Source organism: Thermobia domestica, chromosome 8 (genome assembly GCF_964235325.1).
Source record: "Thermobia domestica chromosome 8, izTheDome1.hap1.1, whole genome shotgun sequence".
NCBI classification, from domain to species: domain Eukaryota; kingdom Metazoa; phylum Arthropoda; class Insecta; order Zygentoma; family Lepismatidae; genus Thermobia; species Thermobia domestica.
This window is the reverse complement of record NC_137461.1, coordinates 131829826-131856523: the sequence shown is the minus strand read 5'-3', so window position 1 is coordinate 131856523 and position 26698 is coordinate 131829826. Positions and strand designations below refer to the sequence as shown.

Here is a 26698-nt window from a genome sequence, read left to right as displayed (position 1 = left end):
CGTACCAGTTTTATGTGCGCAGTAAGTAGGAAGTACCAAATATAAGGAATTGAGTAGTGTAGGGGAAAGACGTGAGCCTACTGTGTAGAAGACCTGGGTTCGATTCCCAGCAAGTTTTTCTCTCACATTTTCCTTCTTCGAAAGTTTATTTTTATAGCATAGGTGATTGAAAATAAGCTTGACTCTATTGTATACGGCACTTCATTCCAACCGCACCCACAACTAAAGCTATTAAATCGAAAGGGGCACTTTTCCTCGTATCTTATAAATATGTACGCTGCCGACGAGACAATTTTCAAGAGGTGCCCATTTGTGTGTGTGTGTATAAGCGTGTGTGTGCAGTGGCGTACGCAGGAATTTATTTCGGGAGGGGTCCAAACTCAATATCAGTGTATTTTATATTGAAATTCCTAAACTTGTCCCAAAAATTAGGCTAAATTTACACAAAAGTTGGATTTCGGGGGTGGTCCGGACCTCAAGGACCCACCCCCTGCGTACGTCCCTGTGTGTGTGCGTATTTCCTTAAAATTAATATTTTATACTTTCCCTTTGTGCTATTCACTTCAAATTTGGTATTCGCATGTATCTTAACGAGGGACATAAAAGGGGAGAGAGATATTTTGCAATCGTTTCCGGTTTGAAGTAGACACTGTTGTCGCGAGACAAAATGTATTGTTGTCTTGTATGGACACTATATCCTGAAAATAAGGCCCAATGTTTCTTTCAGACTCTTTTAGGGCTACACTGCCTCCTCAGAGCGCCCCTGGCGAGATCAAAATAATACGTTCATAATACAGTAACAAATAAAATGTTATGAGCAGTGCCCCCGGGGTAATACTTCCCCCCGAACATTGCTTCCGATAGAGACACTGGTGATGCTCCATTTCCAAAGCTGCATATGTTTGATTTTAAATACTTCAGTATCGTCTCGAAACTTTACACGAACATACTGCCTAGTTTCGAGACGATTTCAACAGTTAGTGTATAAGTATATTCTTTTCGTCTATGTCTGTAATAACGAAAATATTTTGTTCACTCAATGCCAACAGAAACTATTTTGATAAAACGAAGCAACGTGATAAGAAAAAAACGTTAGATAAAACAAGGTTCGGCGGGGAATCGAACCCAGACCTGCTACTCGGAAAGCAGACACTTTACCGCGGAGCGAACTTACTACGTTGAATTCTGTTTGTTTTATTCTCTTCAATATACCACATAAGAGTCCAAATGAAGGCAATTCAAAAATATGGCAATTTTGCATTCAAGATGGCGACTTCTCCAATGATTTGTTTCTTCCCTTAAACTGAACTACGTCCTTAATAACATAGCGAAACCTGGCTTACCTACCAAGAGCACAACTTACAATTTTCATGGTTACAAATTTTTGAGCCGCCATTTTGAATCGAAGATGGCGACTTCTCCAACATGTCGGATTTTTCCCCTCACATCCCCTGTAATCTACACACTTCAACGCAATTTCGTGATTCCACCATATCTACAAGTTGTGTAGAATTAGACGCCCCCTTATAACATTCCTAGCACTTTCTTACACCGAACATGACTATTTTTTTCAAGTTTAAGGGCGGATTCACAAACTACGCATCAGAATAAACATCACCTCGAAATTTCAACGTCCTACATACAGCCATTACAAATTTCACATTTTTTCGATTTGCGCCGCGAAACGAAAACGAATTTTAATGCTCTTTTTTCTATCATAAACTATGTTCCTAGCTTCACTGCCTGACACAATATGACGTTTCTATCTTGTGCGGAACTACCCTAAAAACCAGCATTTCGAAACGACGAAAATTTTCGACACTTCATTTACATGGAAAATGTCGCCTTTTTCGTGATATCGGAATTTTCCCATTACTCACATCCCATGGCGAACAAGTATGCAAAATTTGGTGTTTGAATGTTTTGTGGAAGTATGCAAACAATTAAGTGTGTTTCCGATTATAGAGGTATATAATTAAACCTAAAACTTAAGCATACCTAAGCTAACCTAAATTTAAGCATAAGAAAGTAAATGATAAGACGGTTGAATGTACGCCATGTGTCTATCTCAGAGAAGATAGACTATTACGCTATAGTTTTAAGTTATTCAATTATGCTCATGAAAGATTTTCTTTCTTTTTTTAAAAAAAAAAAACTTTCTTAAAGTGTTAATTTATATGTTATATGTACCTTAATCATATGAAAAATATACTGCATATTATATCTTATTATTGATAATAAATTAATATTTGGTTTTCTTTTACAGGCCTAGGATTTGGGCTTGTTTATTTACCAGCAATTGTAAGTGTTACATGTTATTTTGAGAAACTGAGATCATTTGCTACTGGAATAGCAGTGTGTGGATCAGGCCTAGGAACATTCGTGTTTGCTCCCATTGTAAAACTATTAATAGAAGAGTACGGATGGCGAGGAGCACTACTTATCATTGCAGCTGTTGTGTTGAATTGTGTAATCTTTGGAGCACTTTTCAGGCCATTAAAATCAAAACCCAAAACCAAAAAACAAAGGAGATGGCGGACATCAGATATGCTATTAGACAGTGAATCAAAGTCCAAATGCAATGGAAGTACAACGTCACATCTTAAAACTTCGGATGTTGCGACCAATTTGTTGTCGGATGTGCGAAGAAATAATTCAGATCATCACCTCCACCTGGCGACACTTTCACCAAACTCTGTTGATATTCAACGAAACCACAGCACTGGAAATTTCTCCTCCCCCACCTTTGAAAAAACTGATAAAAAACACTTATTTCTACCAGAAGGGAAGTATTCAGAAGTGGCGCGAATGGCACTTAGTCAGCCTGTACTAATTACAGTACAGGAACCTGACTCTCCTGCGAAGTCTTTAATCTTTGGCAGCCAGGGCCTCCATTCACGAGCTGGTGTAGGGAGTGGACTGATGTGCCGTCCAGATATTTTCTACAGGGGTAGCCTTGTTAACATTCCACAATACAGGTAAGATTTTCTAGTTCATTAATAGTACAGTGTAAATAATTGTTTTCTTTTACGTACCATTACAATTGAAATTTGTTGCAATTAGAGCATATAGAATCACAATCCTTCGAGTTCTTAGAACAGTTTACTTCACCATGCAAGTAAGATGACAGAATGTAGGAATGTTAAAATTAAAATGATGAATTTGGAAAAGCAATCTGGGAACAATAACAATTACACTTGTTTGAAAATAAATAAAATCTTTGTTAGCATACATATAGTTTGATGTTTTTTCTTTACCATATCTCCTAGAACTTTTTCTAAGAATAAGAGCAATAAATATACAGGAAAATATTGTGACATTTACCTATGCTATTTCATTAATAATATAGCATTTTTTTTCTGAACATGACGGTTTACTGAGACAGCCCACGAATGCACAAAAGTATTCTGAAGTAATAAAACGCTGAAATTGACTAACTAATTTTCAAAGAACACACATGTTTAAAGTAGAACAAAGATCCTTTTTATAACTAATTGCCGCACATTATACGGTTGAGTGCGTTTATTTAATTTGTGTTCAAATTTAGAAGTTTTCAATATAATGTTCCTTTTCTATGAAGGTTTCAATATAGTGCTACTTTTCTATCTTAAATACAAATCATAGATAGAAATTAAAACTAATATTTTATTTTGTGCATTGTTATATTAACCTATTTCATCGAGTAAAAAACTATTTCAATACTTTGTTTCCTAAAACAATAAGATATTCACATGTTACTATTATTAGAATATTAATTTGCAGATCGACCAAAAATGCATGATTCAATTTAGATAAAAAGTATTTTAAAAAATAATAACAGTCATTTACAAAAATAGATAAAATATTGGAAGTATCAAAGTTATGTGTAATAATAGTTACTTGAGAATCTATATTTATGTACATACTGATTAATATTATTTTTCGACTGATATACAATAGTTATAAAGTAATATAAAAGAAATAGTGGTGAGAACTGTAGATTGTAAGATCATGCTATTGGCTCCATTTAGTGATAGCTCTTGAAAGAAGTTACATTGATAAAAATTTAAATTTTGTCGCTACAAGCTACACATAGCTTCACAATCATAAATACTTAAATTTTGTCGCTACAAGTTAAAGGAAGAAAGTTCTACATAGCTTTACAATGGCAAAAATTTAAATTTTGTCGCTACAAGCTAAAGGAAGAAAGTTGCACGTAGCTTCAGAAAGCTATATACGAGAATCAGTGCATTATTTAATCTTAAGTTACAACTGTTCGATTAGTTTTTCCGATCTATTCATACCTTAAAGTGACGTTGTTACCAATAGCTCACAAATACCACATCCAGCTGGGAATAATTTCAATCTTTTCTTGGTAGCATCTTTTATGTACGTACTTATTTAATCTGAAAGAAAGGAAAATAGGGAATAGATATTCTTACTGTCTGAGTGTTCGCACGAACCTTTTCTAGAAGCTCTCTACAGCATATAACATCTAAAATAAAAGTATTTCTTTAAAGTGAAATGCAGATATTATACTTTTGATAAAAGTAACTTTCAAAAATTGTTATTGAAATTCTATTTTTCTTAATTAAGATTCTTTCTTTTTCCTTTCTGCTGAACAACGTTTTTAGCTAATCGAAAGCTTGTTTCCTTTTATTTTCAGTTTTCTCCTGTCAACCAACTGCTACCATTTACACTGAATGTTATTTTTCGACTTATACTTTTGTTTTGTTTTAAGTTTTCTTTTTGTATATTCTTAATAATCTTTCTGTATAGGGCTGTTGTATGGGAACAAAATAAATTATTTTGCCAGTACTAGGAAAATAGATTTCATAATTGTTGTCTCTATAGTTGTTTGTGCTGTTGCTACTACAGGTCCAATCCAAAGCTGTTCCAAGATCTCATGTCTCGAAAGCCGGAGGAAAAACATATAGAATCTACAACAGTATGTGGCTGTGTACCGTGTTCGAAAGAAACAAAAGATACGCTTCAAGAGATGCTGGACTTCTCACTGCTCAAAGATCCTATCTTTATCATGTTTACAATCTCCAATTTTTGCACAAGCATTGGGTTCTACGTGCCTTTTGTATATATTGTGGTAAGTACATACATGTAATCGTTTAATTATAATGATTAGGTTTTCTGTTCAGTTCAGATCATTTTGATTAATATACTTACTTATTTAAGTACCTCTTTCGATTGTATACTGTAATGTATATACTTATTTGTATTAGTAAATGAAAATCACACAATATATTTTTATACGTTATGGCAACGTAAGTTACAATCTGTTAAGTTTATTTCATTTTATGTGTACTACAAGAGAAATATCTTATCTAATAACATAGCATTATAAGTAATATAGTAAAACTGTGCAACTAGAGATTTAATATTACGAATGTAATGTAAAAGTGAAATGTATTCCTGAAAGTACTAAGATTAAAATTAAATATAGTTAAATTATTAAGTGTTAAAATTAAATATATCATTATCTGATATTATTCCGATTTAAGTTCTTCAAACTATTTTTCTTAATTTATGATTTACCTACATTTCTTTTTCTACTATGCTTTATTATTTTATATCTTATCTTTTATTTCTACAGGGTGTTTCAAAACAACACCGACAATGTATGGGAGATGATTCCTGACACCACGGTAAGACAAAAAGTATAGACCAACCTGGGTGCAAAAATGCTTCCTTTCGGAGTTAAAGGCTGCCGAAAACATGAAAAAAAAAAAAAAAAAAGAATTTTAAATATCCATAGCTCCAATACTATGGGACCTACCGTTGTCGGACCAAGACTTTATATAGGAACTAGTATGTGCCCTATCCAAATATCCATGTTTCAAAATCCTGCAATGCTTCCGGAACAATTTTTATAGAGTAAGTTGGTGAGTACTTCAAATTATATGCCCGTAACCAAACAGCCTCTATAAAAATTGTTGTATGGGTACCTTAGGATTCTGAAAGACGTATTTTTGAATAGTGCACATATTAGTTCCTAAGTGGAGTTTTGATCCGACTACAGTAGATCCCGTAGTCTTGGAGCTATGAACCTTTAAAGTTCATTTTTTCATGTTTTTGGCAGCCTATAACTTCGAAAGGAAGCATTTGTGCACCCAGGTTGATCTATACTTTTTGTCTTACTTTGATGTCAGGAATCACCTCCCAGACGTTGTCGGTGTTGCTTTGAAACACCCTGTATAATTATATGTGCGTTACCAACTCGTGTCTCACGTTTTCATGCCACAAATAATTTCGTAATCTCTTACTTTCATTACGCACCCGTCTACTTTAACCTAAATAGCATAAACATGGGGGTGTTAAATTGACGATGTCATTTCTTTCCTATGTCATAATGTAATGTCCTCTGAATACACGCCCTTTCTATAAATAACATTACTGCAAATTCTCTTCTGTATATGCTTCTTATATTTCTAATCGATAATGGATATTTTTAAAATCTATTGATTATTATTTCATCACTGCTCGTTTACCTCGTTGTTCGGTGTTTAACTCAGAATTTGAGTTAGGTCAAGAAAGATAGCAAACCGTGACAGAGAACTTGTATTACTATCATTGGTACTGTATGTAAGAATGATTATCGTAACACACAAGCATCAAACTATTAGCAATATAAAATTATGAGATTTAATGCGTTTCAGGTTAACCTCTTTCGTTGGAGGTTTATCAGTTACAAATATTTACTGATAATAACATCAGATAAAATCAGAATAATTTTCTTGGCCATCATAATCGAATACAAAAGTTAAGAGGTAACACAAAGTTCATTTGCCGATCTAATTAACGTAAGTTAAAGCTGATTATTTCTTACATAACCATATATAGAAATCATATCTGCTTCTTCATTCCTGAATTTTATATAAAATAACATCTCCTAGTAGAAGCATCAGAGACACCTTGTGCTTCACTGCAATCACTTTTTATATATACGTATAAATAATATCTTATCTTTCAACGCCGAAATCACAGATAAAATGTTTTAAAAAATATATCAATATTTATTGTTCAGTCAAGTACTTAGCAAATCTGACAAATATTTTTACTTTTATTTTTAAGTACGTTTGAATTTTCCGCAAGGAAAGACTTATTGTTTTAAAAAAATCTTCCTCAAGTTCGTTGATCATATTTTATCAAGCATATTTGTGAATTGGAGTAGTAAATGTACTTGCATGAAAAATTATCAGTCAACTAAACTGCACAACAAGTATCAAGCGTAATACATTATTTGATAAGTGATAAAAGTAATGGTAAAATATAGAAAAGTTCGGATTATTTTCGAGAAGGTTCTTTGATGTCATCGCTATGTGTAATATATATATATATATATATATATATATATATATATATATATATATATATATATATATATATATAGTAGCAATATATGTATAGTATTAACGACAAGAAACGCAAAATATGAAATTCAAAACTATATAGTGATAATTATTTAACTTTTATCATTGGTAATTGTACACTTGTGTTTATCGAATCCCCATAATGAGACATGCACATGGTGTAATAAACGTATAGCAAGCTGTTTTTATCTACATTAATGAATTAAGAATCATTTTGCTTTACTTTTATAATTTAGCAATCAGTCAATTTGATTAATATGTCTTTACATTTTCATTATTTTCAAAATACTGTGTTGTTATATTTTTTTTCCTTCTATTTCTACTTGATTATTGGAATTTTAAGCCTACTTTATTTACTTTTTTCGGGTTTATAATTGAGGCTCTTACTTAAATTACTTGTGTGTGTCGATGTATTCTTGCTTTACAATAACATCATTTTTATTAAAACAGCATACAAATAATGATACAAATCAAAGTGTAGCTATTTCATTAACAATTTCCTCCCATATTTTTGTTGTGTTCCTTGTTGTTACCACTCCCTGGGATTTGGTGTAAAATTTTGCGACTCGCTATCTCTAACCATTAACAGAAACAAGGTGTGCCCACGAAAAAAAAAAAAAAAAAAATACCATAGACCGGAATGTGTGATAATTATAATGACCAAGATCCTGACTACATGGCAAACGAAGCAAAATGTTCACTTCCTTTTAGATTCTTTATTTTTGGTCAGTTTTTCTAATGGTGTAAAGACGGTCGTATTCATGTTGAAAAATTGTTCATCCTTTATGGATAACATCATATTTCTCATGTAAAAGGGCATACTTTCTTTCCAGATTTTGGCAATAAAGATCAGAGATGGTCAGTTGATTATTTGGGATTATTTTAAAATTAATAACTTGCTCAAATTTCCGCCAAACACTGAGCAGAAACTTTTCTTTGCATAGTCCCTATTTGGCAACCGGTTTCGTTGATTTCCCATGACCTACCTACTGTTTCCAATTGTCTTGATTTTGTAAGTAAAACCACTTTTCATCATATGTTCCTATACGTTTGAAAAACAATAGATCCAAAGTTTTAAGCAGAGTTATGCAAATTTCCACTTGTCAGTTCTCTTTTACCCTGGTGAAATAATAGCGGAGCGGAGCTGTCATAAACTTCCATATGTTTTCTCAGTATAAAATTCAGCATACGGTATTCTTCCATACCTAGACTCTTCTGATTCGATTCTGCTCTCATTCACTTATAATGCACTAGCATCAATTACCCGCTTCGCTGGGTTAAATTGAAAAAAGATAGTAATATGTTTCGTTAGTCAGTCACTTTTTACTAGTACTAAAGCGCTCCTTGATATTGGTCATTTTGATTATATATATATACCCTCCCACAATTTTTGCTGGGCTGAATTTGGATTTAAATGGCATCAAAAGTGTCACTGTTCATCTCAGCGAACCTCAAAAACTATAGATTCGACACTAATATCGGTAATTTTCGATCATTTGTAAATGTCTTCCCCCTCCTTTACGATACATCCTCAAAGTGATACGACAAAAATCGTCTCATGTTCGAACTTCATCTGTGTTGAAAATTTGATCGAGATCGGTCCTTTGGTTCAAGAGTTATTAAGTTTTATTTATTTTTATATATCTCCCCCTCCTACCTCCTCCCTAAGTTCTATCGTCAAAGTGAATAGATAAATACCATTCCAGGCCCGAATCTCATCTATGTTGAAAATTTGATCGAGATCGATCAGGTGGTTCAAGAGTGAAGTCACATAGATAGTCACTTTCATTTTTATTTTTTACACACACACACACAAATATATATATATATATATAAACGCTTCCCCCTCCCCCTCTCCCACGTTGCACCGCTAAAGTTAAATGATAAAAATTATCCCAGTCCCGAACGCCATCTATGTTGAAAATTTGGTCGAGATCGGTTGGGTGGTTCAAGAGTTATTAAGTTTTATTTATTTTTATATATCTGTATCCTCCCCTCCCCCTCTCCTAAGTTCTTCTGTCAAAATGAAACGGTAGAAAACTTCCCAGCTTTGAACTTCATATATGTTGAAAATTTGATTGAGATCAATCGGGTGGCTCTAAAATAATTAATTCACGAACATAGTCACTTTTATTTTTATATTTATTGATTTTTGTATATCTCCCCTTCACCCCTCCCCTACGTTGCTCCGCCAAAATGAAATAATAAAAATCATCCCAGTTCCAAAACTCATCTACATTGAAAATGTGATCGAAATCGGTCAGGTGGTTCAAGAGTTATTAAGTTTTATTTATTTTTGTGTGTTCTCCTCCTCCCCTCCCCCTCCCCTAAGTTCTACTGTCAAAGTAAATAGCTAAAAACACTCCCAGAACAGCATCTACGTTGAAAACTTGATTGAAATCGATCGGACGGTTTAAGAGATTAAGAGTCACAAACATAGTCACTTTCAATTTTATAATATAGATTATAATCAACAATAATGGTGCCTCAAATTCTGACCTTAATTTAAAGAGACAAATCACCAGACTTGAAGCGTTTGAAACGTTCTGGGTTGTACGATCTGATATTGTCTTTTGCCCCTCCACTTCGAAATATTTGTCAGCCCCTTCTGATGCCTCACTCTTCATTGTTAATAAAATTTCAATATTTGTATTTGCCATTCTCACACCTCAAAGTTGAAGCCAATCAGTATCGATTGTAAAAACAAAACAACTTTCCCTATATCCATTTACAAAACACAATTCATTTCTTGTAGGCAGCGATTACATCTTGAATGGATGTCATTTGTTCTTGTGTACAATGCAATGGATATTTTTCGATATATACTACTTTTAATAATAGTATACTACCGACACTTTTAGTAGGATTCTATCTCTTTTAGTAGGATAGAACTACAGTGAATGTGCTTTCGTCTGTGGCAGATTTCGGCCTTCTGCTTTACAGCTAGCCATAAACAGTTGGAAATTTTTAAAATCTTTTAGCCTGTTTCGCCAGTATATCATGGTTTATAATGGTTTTGCAATGAATTTATTATTATTATTATTATTATTATTATTATTATTATTATTATTATTATTATTATTATTATTATTTAGTAACAGTAGTAGTAGTAGTAGTAGTAGCAGTAGTAGTAGTAGTAGTAGTAGTAGTAGAAGTAGTAGTAGTAGTAGTAGTAGTAGTAGTAGTAGAAGTAGTAGTAGTAGTAATTGTGGTAGTAATATTGTCTTTAAAAGTTTTCTTTAGGATAACTCCTTGTAATTTCCTTGTGTGTTTCATGGGAACAAATGATACTAATACTCTGAGTTAAAAACAGAATACATATGATAGTAAGTTTCTTGTGCTGATTAGGAACTAGTCTTTGGCATCTCTTTTTTTATGTCCTTTATTGGCTTCACTTCTAGTTGAACATGAGTGTCAAAATTTATTAACTTTCTACCATAGAGATATTGCTGTACATAATGAAGAGTTTCTCAACTTAAGTACACCTAGTGTGATGTGATTTAATACCTATAAAATGAAAGATAATTGGTCTCTTAAACCATACCTCAATTATATCACTAAAAGTGTAATCATTTTACTAAAACCCAATTGAATTGCTAATATATAGTGTGTGAAGTATTTCAAACTAAATAGTAATGCAGAAGAAAGAAAAAAGACAGAATACGATAAAACCTTACACCAACTGCTTTCCAAAAATAGATAGATAAAATAAAATAAACAATATAACTGCCAATTCATATATTTCGAGCTCTGTTCACTGTGCCGATTGTTAGGCAGAAGGCAGAAAAGTTAAAAACATAACATTTAAAATTTACCTATACTTAGATATTAAAGTAAATAAGGACATAGAGGAAAAGCTGAAAAGGTTGAATTTAAAATGACTGGAACATAATATCCCATACCCGATATAATTTAAATCTATGGATAAAAAATATTTTTATTTACTACTTTAGCAACCCTTCCTGTTTTCATAAACACAGGTGTTGGAGGATAGAAAGTATGCTGGCAAGAAATAAGTATTTCCTTAATTCGCATATACCAGAATAGTAATGTGTCAATCCATTTGTTATTGTATGTTGTTTCTGTTTTGTATTGTAAACGCGAGTTGAGAATGTAACAGTATTTTAGCAGATATTTAAATAGAATATTGATAAGCTTTGAAGTTCGGAGCCTTGATGAATAAGCAAATAAGCTCGGAGTGTTGTAACGAATAATGCTTTAATGTGTGGTGCGTCAGTGAATATAATAAGAACGTGTTGTGTATGATAAGCCATTTAAATTGGTTATTCATACATAGCTCGCCTTGGAAAGCTATGACACCACTTTTCTTGATTTAATGTATAGTGGAGGATACAATACTTATGAACGATCCCTTCATTTTTTTTAACAAACTAACTTTTATTTAACCAATACGCACCATATGTCTAAACACCGTTAATAAATCTAACAGCATAAGGTGGTTAAATATTTTAGGTGACGATACTTCTTACTCGAATGAATTGTAGTGGGGGCGCAGCGGCTCAGTGGTATAGCGTTCACCTCCGGTGCTTGGGGTCCCTAGTTCGATCCCAGCTCGCGCCGTGTGGACTTTGTGGTGGACAAACACCGTGCTCGTGGGTTTTCTCGGGGTTCTCCCGTTTCCTCACACTTTCTTCATTCCACCATTTCACTCATTTCTCATAATCACCGTCTCCTTTAGCCTAACCAGCATAAACGTGGGACGTAAAACTTAAAGATTTCGAATAAATTGTAAATACTTTTCACTTCGTATTAATGTTTTACGGACCTATTCTGCCTCGCAATATATTCAAGTAATAATACCAATTATTTCCTATTTTAGTTTTATATTTTCATGTATATTATGCTTGACGCATTGTAAAAGAAGTAATCCAACCACTTACACAATTGTCACTAGAACTTAATGTAATACTTATAATTGTGAGTCGTAAGTCAGTTCTGAGACTATGTTATATTTAAAGGTGAATTTCACTCTGTTTTCTTTTTCAAATGTTAGATTGTCTTACCTAAATGAATTTCTATAATTTGTTTGCCTGTTCTAATGTTTTGTTTGTTTGTACTAAATTTATATTGGACTAAAATCAAATTTCTTGACATATGATTGAAAAATTTGCAACTCTTTTTGATGCACTATGAAACATAAGCTGAAATAAACATGAGATTTGCAAAGGAGTTTTTTTAATGCCTTGTTTCAAAACAAGTGTCATAAACTCGAGTACAAAATGTCATTGAAGTAGCACTTTATTATTATTATTATTATTATTATTATTATTATTATTATTATTATTATTATTATTATTATTATTATTATTATTATTATTATTATTATTATTAAAGCTCCAAATATATCTCAAACCTTTTTTTAAAGAAAAACTTAATTTGGTCAGCATCTTTCTAGTTTTACATTTAAAATGTAAAGCTGCCCAACTGACTGGAAATTGGAACAGTAGTTAAATGTATAGATATTTTTTGTCTAAAGCGCCATATTCATGATAGTAACCGATTATCAGGAAGAAGGACTCATGTAGTCTTTATTACATGCTTAAATAAGTTTAAATAAAAGATAAAATAATTAATATAAAATATGTTTTTAGAAAATGTATGAACTGTATCCTAATCTCCAGGTAGAATTACAGTATTCAAAAACGAATATTCTTTGACTTTTTGAGACTTTATTTGAAAACGCATGTAGCGAAACTTGTTACCTACTGGTGAAAAAAAAAGTTTTTGAAAGAACATGGGATTTATTTTTATTTTGCACATGACTACACATAGTCACGTTGCTCAAAAATCCGAGTTCAGTATGCATAAAAATACACAAAAAATGTAAAGGGATAAAATTTTTCAACCAACTTTGTAGAAAGTTCATAAGCTCTATAATAAGTTTTGTTGTTATTTGCTATTTAGCCTACATTCATATATACAAGCACACAAAGTTATTTTACTCTCGAACTCTTTCGCGTTATTTACATTCTTTAGATGTTGTGCTAAATGATTGAACAAATTAAAAATGCTATGGATTTTTTAAAAGTTAGTTTAGTTGTGCGAAACTTATACTCATGTTAGAGATTAGCCTTGAATTATCAGAGACTTTGCGATGTGCACTATGGAAACACGCATTAGAACGCTCAAGATATTCGTGTTCGAAAGTGTTGATATCTGTGCATATGCAGTAATTTTTACCTCAATGATTAATTCCGATTCATACCATTCCCACTGTATCTGTTTATTTCTTACCTGTTTGACAATTTTGACAGCAGTCTACAAACAATCAACGTTCAATATTTTTTTTTAACAAATTTGTAAAAGAGCAAGGGGATTGCCTTTTGAATTTATTTGTAAGATAAATCTTTAAGCAGTAACCCAAACAATAAATATAGTACACCTAAATAACATGTACAACTTTATTTATGTTTCAGGCCAAAGCGAAAAGTATAAATATAGATGACGACTATGCCAGTTACCTTCTTTCTATAATTGGAATAGCAAACACAGTTGGACGAATTATTTTGGGCTATGTGTCTGATAAACCGTGGATCAATAGGCTTTACGTCTATAATATCTCACTAACGATTTGTGGTCTAGGTAAGTAGATCTAGAACATATATTTTTACAAAATCAGTAGATTTGAGAAGAACATAGCATAAACAATAAAATTGAGAGATCACTTACATAATGTAGTGACTGTGCAATCTTATTTAAGTACAGTTTGCTTAACTTCAAGGTAACCATGCCCTCTTTAAGTTACAGAAATATAAATAAGTACTGTTAAAATCCGAAAAACTCATGGATCTTTTTATTTTTCGGCTTCCACTTCTCCCTGCCTTTGTCTTTTCATAAGGTCTTATTTATGGTAGACCCGAGTACCTCCTTTGGTCTTGTTTTCTCTCTCTGCGTACTACTTTAGTTTTTTTCTTTTGTAGATCTTTTCACTTTTATTTAGCCCCAGGTCAGGGGGAGGCGATTCTTTCTTGTTATTACATAACACTTGATATGTTAAGTCATGCCCTAATTTCTTTTTTTACTATTAATTAATTAAACTATTTATTTATTTATTTATTTATTTTGCAAAATACTCAATAAACAGACGCAAGAACAAAAACCTGTAAAGGAAAACAAAGCTGAAAAGAGAAAAAGAAAGAAAGATTAATAAAACGTTTATAAAAATGCTTGATTTGGTCTCTGCTCTTATTCTTTTGTTTTACATTTTTTCTTCTGTTGCGTGATTTTCACCTCCAGGTTCGAGGATTTTTTTTTTTTTTTGCGATAAGAAAATTTGTTATGTATGTATATATTATTTATATTTTATTTGTATTTTTCATTTTGTAAGATTTGTTAGTTTTCTCTTCTCAAAACAAAATACATTAAAATAATATAATAAAACAGGAACACTACACTTACTACACTACTCTTCACACTAGAACGTGAAGAAGTCATTTGCATTCATGAGAGCTTAATATATTCTTTATCAGATGTTTGGGGTTTGTTTTAAAGGGTTAAATGTATAAAACATATTCTAGTATAAAAATTTAGTTTTATCTATTTCTTCTTCCATCTCATCTTTATTTCCAGTTTCCTTGAAACGTATCTTGATATTATATTAAGTTATTCGAGTTTTCGGTAAATTTCTATTATTGTTTTAATTTTGTGCCTTCATTTTTTATTAATTTTATTTTATTGTTGTATATATATCACTCCCAAAACACGTGCTCCCTGGTATGTGTTGACCTCCACATATGAACTTATCATCACCAATTATGCTTATTTTCTTTAGGTGTGTTTTAAATGGTCCATGACCTGCAATATATTCAATTAATTCTGTGCTTATAATCCTCATATTTCTCGTACTTTTAGATTTGTAATTGTATTCCTAAATTTTTCTCCTTTATGAGAATTTATCCTTGATTTTTCCATTTTGTTCTTTTTTTTTTCAATGTCATTATCTATTTGTGGAACTTGTACTGTAATTTTCACTATTTGTGTCCATTCTTTATTCTTCATCCATATTTTTATACATTTTCTAAGTATTCGGAGATGTATTTGTTCTTCGTATTTTAAAATTTGTATTATTTCGGCTGGGATTCTTTTGATAATGTTATTTGTCCTTATTAAAATTAATATTTGTACCTTAGTTATGGTTTCTTTCATTTTTTTATTCATAAAAATCCTATATCCCCATATACTCACTCAATATTGTACTATTGCTCTTTAAAATGTTTTGTTACCGGTATATAATTTATAAATATTTCTGTCTAATTTAAAATCTCTTGTTACAATTGCCAACAATTTATTGGCAACTTTTTTCTATTTTTCTGCTGTTTCGTCTTTTTTTTTTTTTTTAAATTTAACTATTTATCAATCCACATTCCTAAATATCTAAATACATTTACTATTTCCATTTTTATGTCTTTTGATTATATGATTGGATCTCTTTTTAATATTGGATCAAATATTGTAATTTTTGTCTTACTAGTAGAAAGTGTTAGTTTATTTTTTGTACACCATTTCCATCAATATTACTTTCCGTTTCCGTTCAATTTTATTTCGTTATGATGCTGAATATAAAATTACTTAGTCATCTGCATTTTCCACAACTCCAATGGCCTCTTGCATATTGCTAGTATTGTAAATATACTTGGATTGTAAAGTCCCACATTGCAAAATCGCATATCGAACTCTGTGGGCATCCTTAGATCTAGTCGTCAATAGTTTTTTTCTCGGTGCTTGCAATGTTATTTTTCTGTCGCTACAGTAATTTAACATTATTGTGCACAGTATCTTGTTTCGTTGTATTTCTTTTAATTTAAAAAAAAATGTCGAAAGCCCTGCTTATGTCAGCATATATTACAATTTGGTACTCTTCAGGCTTATCTTCTTCTATTGGATCCATTACTCCTTTGATCGCATTTGTTATGTTTTTCTCTGTTTTGAAATCAAATTGTAATATGTCATTAGCTAGTTTTTTTTTCGATTCGTTCTTTCTGTTATTGACCGTTCGAATAATTTAACTATTACATTTACATTTAACTATTACATTTTATAGATCTGTATGATTTGAGGTCGTTGTTCTTTTCATCGTCGGGTTTCTTAAAAATTATTCAATTTGAATCTTACCATCTTTTGGAGATTTGTCGTTTTCTAAAACATAAATGGAATAATTTCGACAAATACAGTGCCGATTCATCTGCATTCTTTTTTTAAAAAAAATGTTTTATATAATACAGATCTAGTGTTTTTTAACCTTGTTATGTGATTTATTATCTCTTGATTTGTTACCTCTTCTTTTTCATCTTCTATAGGGTACACTCTCATTAATTGTCTTACTTGTGCTTGTGTTTCGTTATCTTCCTTAAGTTTATCTTGGGGCAATAAGGTGTTCATCAGGTATTGCACACTCTTCTCAATTCTTAGTATATTCTCTATTAGTTTTTCTTTTTTAAAATGTTTTTTTTTCTAACTTTGTGGCTTATTATTTTATAGGATTCTCCTCAAGGCCAACTCTTCTTTCTTTAGATCTAGTATTTCATTTTGATAAGTTCGTTTTAAATTTCTACATTTGTTTAATTTTCTCTCTCAGGTTGTTTTCTGCAGTGTTCTGGTATAATTTCCTACCTTTTCTTGTTTTACGGTTAGCGTACATGTCTTCCGACTTCGATTCTCGGCGGGAACTCATTTGATTCGGATCCCACGTTAAACTGTAGGTCTTCGTTTCATATAGCCTCGATGCTCAAAAGGATGTTGAACGCCAATCCACTCAGCAAATTGAACAATTAATTGGATTATTCATTATTCAGATAATGAATAATTATTTGAACAATTAACCAGATAAGAAAGAGTTATTGAAATATTGAAAATAAATATTCAAATAATGGCAAACAAATATTCAAATAATTTTAAAAGCAATCATATGTACTCAAAGAGTTTTTTTTTTTTTTTTTAATGATTAAGGAAAGAAATTGTATAGGTAAATACCCGTTAGAACAGGGATGCAAATAAGCAACAAAATTTTACTAGCCCAAGAGAAAAGCCCACATCCTACAATAAAAATGATTTACTTAACTTCGGTATCGTATTAAATACTCGCCTGCACCGATGAAAAGCTCGCCCCGGGCGAGTGGGCAAGTGATTATTTGCATCCCTGCGTTAGAATATACCTGGTCTCAAAAAGGAAAAAGATGGAAAAATATGTTTTAAGATGAAAGAATTTACAAAAGCAAGAAAATTTACTTTCGTCAACAGGTTGGTAACAAAGAACGAATGACCAAAACATACGATCCAGAAAATTTATAGCTGTAAAATATGTCCTCATACCGGTATAATTATTATTATAATTACATGAAAACATATATATATATACAGGAACGACGTAGGAGGTGGGTCCTTGAGGTCCGGAATTTTAGGGGTTATGTTACAAATTATGATACAATTTATTCACATATTCAGTTTGGAACCCCCGAAAGCATTGAAACTCTCCTAAAATAAGTTCCTGCGTACATTCCTGTCTACATCGGGTGCAGTAGCGTAGCGTTAACTTTCTCTAAGGGGAGACAGCACAGGCGCACCCACGAGGGGGGGAGTCAACCGGGTTCCGACATCCCCAAAACTTCTTAAGTCAATATACTTTTACTCACTTAATAAAACTACGCTTGTTTAGTAGAGAAATTATTGATGTAGAATGAAAATTTGATCTTACGTATCATCTGTACTATTTCTCTTATAAAAACAATGTAGTTCCATATTTTTTTCTGAAAATATAGATGAAAGTACTTTACAGTTACTTGTCTTGTCGAGTGCAGAATAATATCCATTCAATACTACATAGACGTAGTGACTTGGATCCAGGGCCATAACTTGTGGGGGGCAGGGGGCAATTGCCCCCCAGAGAAACTCCCCGCCGTTCAAGGGGGACCCATTTTAAGACAAAATTTTCTTACTCCATATACGATACGAACATGAAATTATAAATGAAGCATCAAACAGATTCACTACATTACATAAATAAAACAGCACACAAAAGGAAATAAAACAAAAGAGTCGTGGGCCCATTTTAGTAAAAAAAATGTCTGATATTAGGGGCCCTAGAGATAATATTTATTCGTATGGCTTTGAGATTTGTCAATATTGTCCCCTTAATTAATTTGTCATGTATGGAACAAGCCCAGGGGTGTAACTAACGGCCCCGCAGACCTTGTCGTACTTGAGGACCCACAGGCTCCAGGGGGGTCATAAAGAGTAAGAGAAAGATGGAAAGAAGAGTCCCAAGAATTAGAAAAACAACTTTTCTAGGGGACCCAAATACGCGTATTAGTGCTTGCTGTCCAGAAAACTCTAAGTTAGGGGGCGCTGCTTGGATCCCCAAAACCCTGCACTCCTCCGCCATGAATGGAGTTAGGAATTGTCTGCTCGGGCAGACCTTTTGGTCAGTGTCGGACCTGTGGAACACTTTCTACACAAATGTGGAGTTAGCATACAGGTGGCATTTTATTTTTTGTCAAAAAGTTGGGGGCAACTCCGCCCTCCCAACAAAAAATTGGGTGCGTGCCTGGTAGATATTATTATTATTTCTTCTCGAGTTCGGAACCAACATTAAGTTGTAGGGCCATGTCTCATACAGCTTCGGTGATGGAAAGGAATATGAAACTCCTAACCAAATTTCGTTATAAACTGATTTTTACGAGGTTGCGCTACTTTATATAACATATGGAGACTTAATTTTGATCAACAAAGCCCTCAACGTTTAAATCAAACAAGCATACCGATATTAATTCATTCTGAAGAATCTCAGTATATACACTGGATACGTTAAATTGAATTAATAATTTACTTCCTTTGTAATATCTTATTTGTTTAGCCTTTGTAAAGCGTGATCTCTGATTCAAAAAGTAAGCTCAGAAATTGGCTATGTTTTAAACTTGATACTAATTTTCATACGACAACTTAGCACGCCATTTAATAACAACTGGTACAATAAATCTATATCTAATCATTTAGTTTTCACATAATACATAATTAACACACATATCCAAATTCACATAAAGTTAGCTAACGATTTTAAAAGCAACAACAGAACAGCAGACTATAAAACATCTTGCGCTCGCTTTTGCCTTTGGCAGTGTTGTCACACTCTGATATTGCGATTAAACAGAAGCCGAAACTAGATAATGGAAGATTAATATGAGTTACTGGTATTCATAAAACTTTCAGCAATTGTTCCGGTAGTTATTAATTTGTTTTTTTTTTTTTTCTTTCTTCTATTTCTTGAAATTTTCTCTGAAATATGATTGAATATCTAAAAAGAAGAGGAAAAAGTGTGTTGGATTTATAATAGTACAATTGCGCTGAGTGTGATATCACTGCAGCTGAAACATGTCTCATTGCCAGGTTCTTTCAGCGAGCGAGAACCCCACACAGCCACATGCGCGCGCAACTTTCAAGTAGGAGCTCCGCTGATTTGTTCAGCCGCGTTGAGACAGATTTCTTGATGTCTCTCTGTGGCCTGTTTGACGGAGACAGAACTTTAATTTCCCAGTTTTGAAAATTGAAATTATTTACAAAATAGATTCTACCACTATTGCTATTAACCAACCTATCACGGACCCTATTATTTCTATATTTTTCTACAACATGAAATGTATATTGATTCTTATTAATTAAGAAATTCTAAAACTATGTTCTTTTAATTTGAAAGGGTAGACAGTGTCTCAGTGTCTCAGAGCACTCTACGCTACTGATCGGGTGTTCTAAAAATGGCGTCTACGGAGAACAGGCTATTCTAGAGGTCAAAATAAAGCGAAAATGCTGTATAATGATAGCTTCTGAGGCTTCCTTCAGCGTTGTGGACAATCAAAAATTTCACTATGTGACAGCGTCGTAATTTACTTGGGACCATTAGCACTAGTCCACCAATCCAATAAGCAGTTACATTGTTTCTTACGCTGATAAATGGGGTTAGTGTCAAAGTATACTACTTTAACAGCCATCTGGAAAGAATTTATGTAAATATTTGATGGATTGGTAGTTCTACATAATAGTTGTTTATCTGCAACGTTGCCACATGGTGCAATTTGCGTCTTCAGACGACAAAAGATATATGATTATATACATTTTTCGCGTTAACTCGAAGAATAGTGCTCTGTAGTCTCTATGCGTCATTTTTAGAACATCCGATAAAATACTAAAAACATGATCACACACACTAAGAAACGTACACTATAAAAACTTTCATTAAATATTTCATCAGATAGAGACCAAACGTATTGAGAAAAGATAAACTAGAGAAAAGTTAAGAAGCTGTGAAACATCAGACGGGTGACATTTCGATATGATCCTACACTCAAAAGTGGCTCCCCCTGACGGTTCAGATTTACTTAACAGTTGTCTGATTTCTTTCTTTTCTTTCTACTTCTTCTCCTCTCTATCTGAAATATTTAGTGAAATAGAGTACATTTCTTAGTGTGTGTATGATTGTGTATTTACTATTTTCTGGTAAGAGTTAGATATACAGGGTGTTTCAAAAGGAATGGCCTGATTTTGAAAGTCCACATGTATTGATAAAAACATATTACAAAAATGGGATAAATTGCAAAATACTTACAAAATCTTTAAGTTTTAGCTATGCTATTACAAATGCTCTATGTGTCCATCAGCTACAGCACGAACAACATGTAGATGATAGCTAAATTCTTCGTAAACTTTACACACTGTATCTGTGTTTACAGCAGTTATGGCGACTCTTATTCTGTTCTTTACTTCTTGGCGATACCAAACGACGAATGTTTTTAGATGGCGGATCAATGTCAAAACGTGAACGAAAAGCACTGACTCAGTCTTTGCAAACTGCAGCACACAAAACGCCTTCTGTTGAGCGGACGCCACCTTACTTCTAACTGACTGCAAATTGAGAAAACGCATTGGCTGACATCTAACGGCAATTTTCTGAAACTCTAGGCCACGCCCATTCAAATAACACTCATTTGCATGCGGCCACATCCCAGGTTCCGTACAAATTACCGTCCAAAATCAGGTCATTCTTTTTGAAACATGGTGTATATATGTCTACAAAATAATTAGGAGTTCGACGTCCCTTTCAGCACCGAGACTATATAAGACGTGGACATATAGCATGTAACGGAGAATCCGAACCATATGAACACGCAACGAGAATCAAACCTTGTGTCCCACACCAAAGGCACATTCGCAACATATAAATATTGACAGTTTAAATCAATTATATTTTCTATATTCTTCAGAAAAAAAAAATGGATACATCTATATGCAGTTTTGTTTGTCAAAACTTCAAAATGGATAGAACACAGTTTAATTACTGATACACATTTCATTTCTTAAGTAGGACGACATGACAAACTATATTCAAATTGCACTTTTGTACACATATAACTATTTTAATACATATTTGATATATTCATATATATTTCATATATATTCTCTTACAATTTATTTACACTATTGCGGTCAACACTGAAGTAATAGTATTAATAGTAGTATCAGTTTGTCTGTGCAATAGTTATACATTTTTCGTTGTTGATTTACAGTTGTTAACAATGCAGAATGAGAACTAATTTAGCGTAGATATCACCTTTTGTGTTAACAACTTAAGAACACAAATATTAACTTGGATAATGTTGATATACTTCTGTCAGATAGTAATTGGTAAACTTTTCAATGGAAACTCTAATCTTCCTCAGTGTGACATTTTCTTAAAGTATCTACTAGAAACTCATTACATGACACAGCATCAACTGTTGAGGTATAGAAGTATCAAAAACTTCTTTGATTTTACTCAAAACTTTCCTGAATTGTGTAGATTTACTATACGTTTACTACTTGAGACTATAATCAGTGCTAATTATAACGTGAGATGTTTATTTTTATTTTATTTATTTATTTCACTGCCTAGTGTTCGTAACATATATCCCCACAACCTAATACTCCATTCTTTGATTCTCATGTGGTTCGGATTCCACGTTAATCAGTAGTCCACGTCTCATATAGCCTCGCTGCTGAACGGGACGTAAAACTCAAAATCACCTCACCTCCATTCTTTGATTTCTCGTATGAAATAATTCGTTGATACACTCCTATTACGGTAATTACTTTACGCACTAATGGAATTCGTATGCAATAATTTGTCCCTACGTTTGCCTATTATTTTGTAAAATAAAATAACGAATATTCAAATTAAGTTGTTTGCTGATAAATAAACGTCCAAAATTTCTTTTAAACAAATGACCTATCGATACTTCTTTAACATAACTTTTAAGTTTTTGCTATTTATTCCACAACAGTTAATGCCATATAACGTCATGAGTTTGCAGTAAATACTTTAAGGAAACGTCGCTGGGGAAGATGGGAATTCACATTAAAAATTTTGGCAATTACTAAAGATACACTTACATCTTTGTGTTTGAAATTTACAAGAAAAAAATGAATGTAAAATGTAATGTAATGTATTACATTTAGCTAGATAAACCTGTTATTTTAAGCCCATATTTTAAATATGTAATCTGATAGAGATAATATATTTTTCTATTTTAGTACATACTATCAAAAGCGACTGTAAGTGAATTCCTTCCAGTTAACAGGAGGTGCATTTATAAGTGTGTTTGATTCGCGATAATTTTAATTATCGGACTTCAATTAAAATTAATATGTGCTTTTCTTGAAGCTTCCTAGATAGGCATATTGCTTGAATTAAAATTGAGCAACAGTAAGAAACAGAGGATGGAGTAATATTCAATTTTTTTCCTGTTAGGCAATCTACTACTTTAAAATTTTCCGGAAAGAATATTGTGCCTCTCTAAGGTTGTACTGAGAAAGGAGTTTTATGTGTATGTAAACTGCTAACTTTGGAATGAATCTAAAATGAAGTGTAATTTAAAGATTAAATTTATTTCTGGATAACGTACATCAGTATTTCTGAACATTTCATTATCAGTTTGTTAAGAGATAATACCGAAAGTTAAACTACACCATATTCTTCTTTTTGTGCTTGCATTAAAATTAATATTTAGAGCGGAGAATTGGATTTGATTCCTGGTGGAAGTACATGAGCTCAAATCCGACGTTAAACTGCAGATTCACGTCCTATATTGCTTTGCTGTTAAGAAGGAACATTAAAATTCAAACAACCAAACCTTCATTTTGGTTTCACAGTAAAGGAATTACTAACTCGTATTACTTTTGCAAATTATTTGTAAGGTGACACCCTTGAAAATCAGAAAGAAAGAAAAATGTTCAGAATAACTACGTTTGAAAAAGAAAACGTTTATTATGCATTTTTGTAGCAAGTAGTAATTTTGTTTGTCATTATGAAAAAAAAAACTAATGAAAATAACCTTATTTGGAGTGTAAAATAATTAATTCTAAGAGTTTAGGGACAGAGGTACTTGACTAAATTGAGATTATACATAGTTAAACCTTAATTTCTTACTTTTACAGCGACGGCTTTCAGTGCCTTTTGCTACACTTATACTGCTCTCGCTGTCTACGCTGGTTTATTCGGCTTTACGATTGGGGCTTACGTTGGATTGACATCAGTTGTTCTGGTTGATCTTCTGGGTTTAGAAAAACTAACTAACGCATTTGGACTGTTACTGTTGTTCCAAGGCATTGCCTCCTTTGTTGGGCCTCCAATTGCAGGTATATATTGTAATTACCAATAATTTTAATCCTAGTACGCAGTGTAGTTAGATATATTTCCTTAAAGACAGTAATTATTGTTTCTTTAATATAATTGCCAAGGAAATAAATGGGTCTTAACCTGATGAACGAGGTCTGGGGTTGAAAACAGTGCATGGAAACTTACAGACGCAATCAATGAAGTAGTTGTTTCACTTATTTCCTTGGAAATTAGATATAGTCTAATAAATATTCCAGTAACATGAATTAGACCATAATTCGTGTATTAACATGGATACAACATATTATTTATTTACTCACTAGATGCAACAAGTTTAACAATATTATCACCTTGTCATACATTAAAGTTTTGTACAGTAATGGAAATAAAATCAGAAACAAGTTTGCAGTAGTAAAATTAAGACTAGTAACTAACACTATTGCAGATAATTGGTCGCAATTATAATTTGTTAACAATTAAACAATTTATGTGGAACGGTTATTTATTCGTGTATTTTTATGTTACAGATATTTCATACTTTTTTTTTTTTTTTTTTTTTTTGGTCTTTATAGGAATTTTGTACGATGCGATGAAATCTTATGATCCTGGCTTTTATATAGCAGGTGCAATGATAGCTGTTAGTGGAATCATGTTATTCGGCATTCCTCCATTGCAACGATGGATTAAATCTAAAGAATATAGTAAACGAACTGCAGCAAATGGTTGTGTTATCCAGGATTTGTAACTAAAGCCAGTGTGATATCATTTCTCAGGAGGAATTCAAATATACTGTATATATAAACATAAAAAATAATATGAAGAGGAAGAAGTAGGAAGTGCAGTTTATTAAGGTTGTGAAGTATTAAAGGAAAAAATTGTTGTTTCTCGATGGACAAAGACAGACAGTTTTTATATACACATATGAAATAAACTATATGAATGTTATGGTTCAGGACCATGAAAGAAACTTTAAGAAACTAAAAGATTTTTGTTACATACAAAGATAACGGTGCTTTCCAAGACAGCTGTTCTTGCCATAATCATAGTTGAGAATTAGACAATGATAAACAAAATATGATTAACCCGTCTTCTTGTGATAACACAACAGATGAATAACTAAAGGCTTCCCATATTTTAACGACTGTTCTTGTACTTAACAGTAATTCTTTCTATGTTTTATTAATTCAAATGCGTGTATGTGTGTATACAAGTACGACGTATGCATGTACGCGTAGGCGCGTATCTCTCCTATGTATGTATGTGAATGCAGTTATTTGCGTTATTATAAAATACATGCAAACATATATCTAAAACTGCTGTGCAGTTTTTTTTATTCATATTCATAGCATTTTTTTGCTCTGAATTAATCACAAATAAACTGGGACATTTTTGCCATTTTTTAAAGAAATCTGCGTATATATATATATATATATATATATATATATATATATATATATATATATATATATATATATATATATATATATATATATATTCTTAGTGCAACTATTACTGTAATTTTGTGTTTAAGGAAGAAAAAGTATTAAGTATTAACCTAAGTATGATATATGCAGAGCCAAAGAGAATCGAACCAAACACTGGTGCTATATATTTAGCTCTTTTCTTTGAGACGATACATCTTTATAACAGTAGTTTTTAGTATGTTAAAACTTGAAGGCTCTCGTAAATTTTTCGAACTTCTTATATATACATATATATTTGTTGGAAATAGACAAGCTAATATTATCATTGTATATGTATCAGAAAATTTTTAAATTTTCTTAAAATCTTATATGCTAGATGTACGGTATTTTCCATGAAAGTATAATTTCTTCATGATGCGGAAACAATCATACTATTTAATTAAGATTTTATATATAAATAGAAATTCAAATTAATTCCTAAATTTAACTTTATACTTTTACCTGCTATCTTGTGTTACATGTCTGATTTTTGCTTACAATTAATTATTAGATAATCATTGTGTATTACTTTCTTTTTACTTTGTGCTTGCTTAGATTCTTGAAAACACTTACATATATTATCTGTCCCTTTAGTTGAGGCCTTACAATTTTGTGATAACAAATGTGTATATATTATCAAATTATACTGTGATGATACAAATTATAATAATAATTATTATAAGAGTAATGATGTGTTTCCAGTTCTTTTTGATTTTTGTCTTTTTGTAACTAAAGCATTTGGTTACTTAGGAAATCTTAATACAACAATGAATTAGCATAGGTTAGATTTCTCATACTCCATAAATTAAATCATTTATTTTTGGTGTACCAGTTTCATTGTCAGTTTGTGATATTATATTTCAAATATATTAAAGTTTTGATATGAATTTTTAAATTTTTATTACTATTTATTGTCTACCTACAAACTCGAATTAATTTTATACATATTTCCTCTAGTTCTTTAGATTATACTACACTAGTACTACTTTGGTTATAGAGTTAGCCGTTGAAATTTTATATGAAACATTACATGTGTATAGATAGAGTCTGGGTGACAAAAAATTATGGGATACCACTTCACATTAAATAATGATAGGTCATCAGTAATGGTAACTCAAGAGAAGGTAACTCAAGAGGATTACCACTTCTTAATTTGTATAGGTCTAATGTGAATGATGTAATTGTGAACTTTACAAAAAAAAAAAAAAAAAAAA

The 26698-nt window shown here is 32.0% G+C and overlaps 1 protein-coding gene across 1 annotated transcript in view; it reads left to right on the top strand.

Annotated features, from left to right (window-relative positions):
• Mct1 (Monocarboxylate transporter 1) overlaps window positions 1-26371 on the top strand; it is a 227302-nt gene extending 200931 nt beyond the window's left edge. The window contains exons 5-9 of the mRNA XM_081768997.1: window positions 2267-2978; window positions 4858-5080; window positions 13802-13967; window positions 23841-24041; window positions 24594-26371. Of these exons, the coding sequence (XP_081625123.1) occupies window positions 2267-2978; window positions 4858-5080; window positions 13802-13967; window positions 23841-24041; window positions 24594-24766 (1475 nt within the window). The 3' untranslated portion in view covers window positions 24767-26371. The remainder of the gene's footprint in view (window positions 1-2266; window positions 2979-4857; window positions 5081-13801; window positions 13968-23840; window positions 24042-24593) is intronic.
• Window positions 26372-26698: the final 327 nt, after the last annotated feature.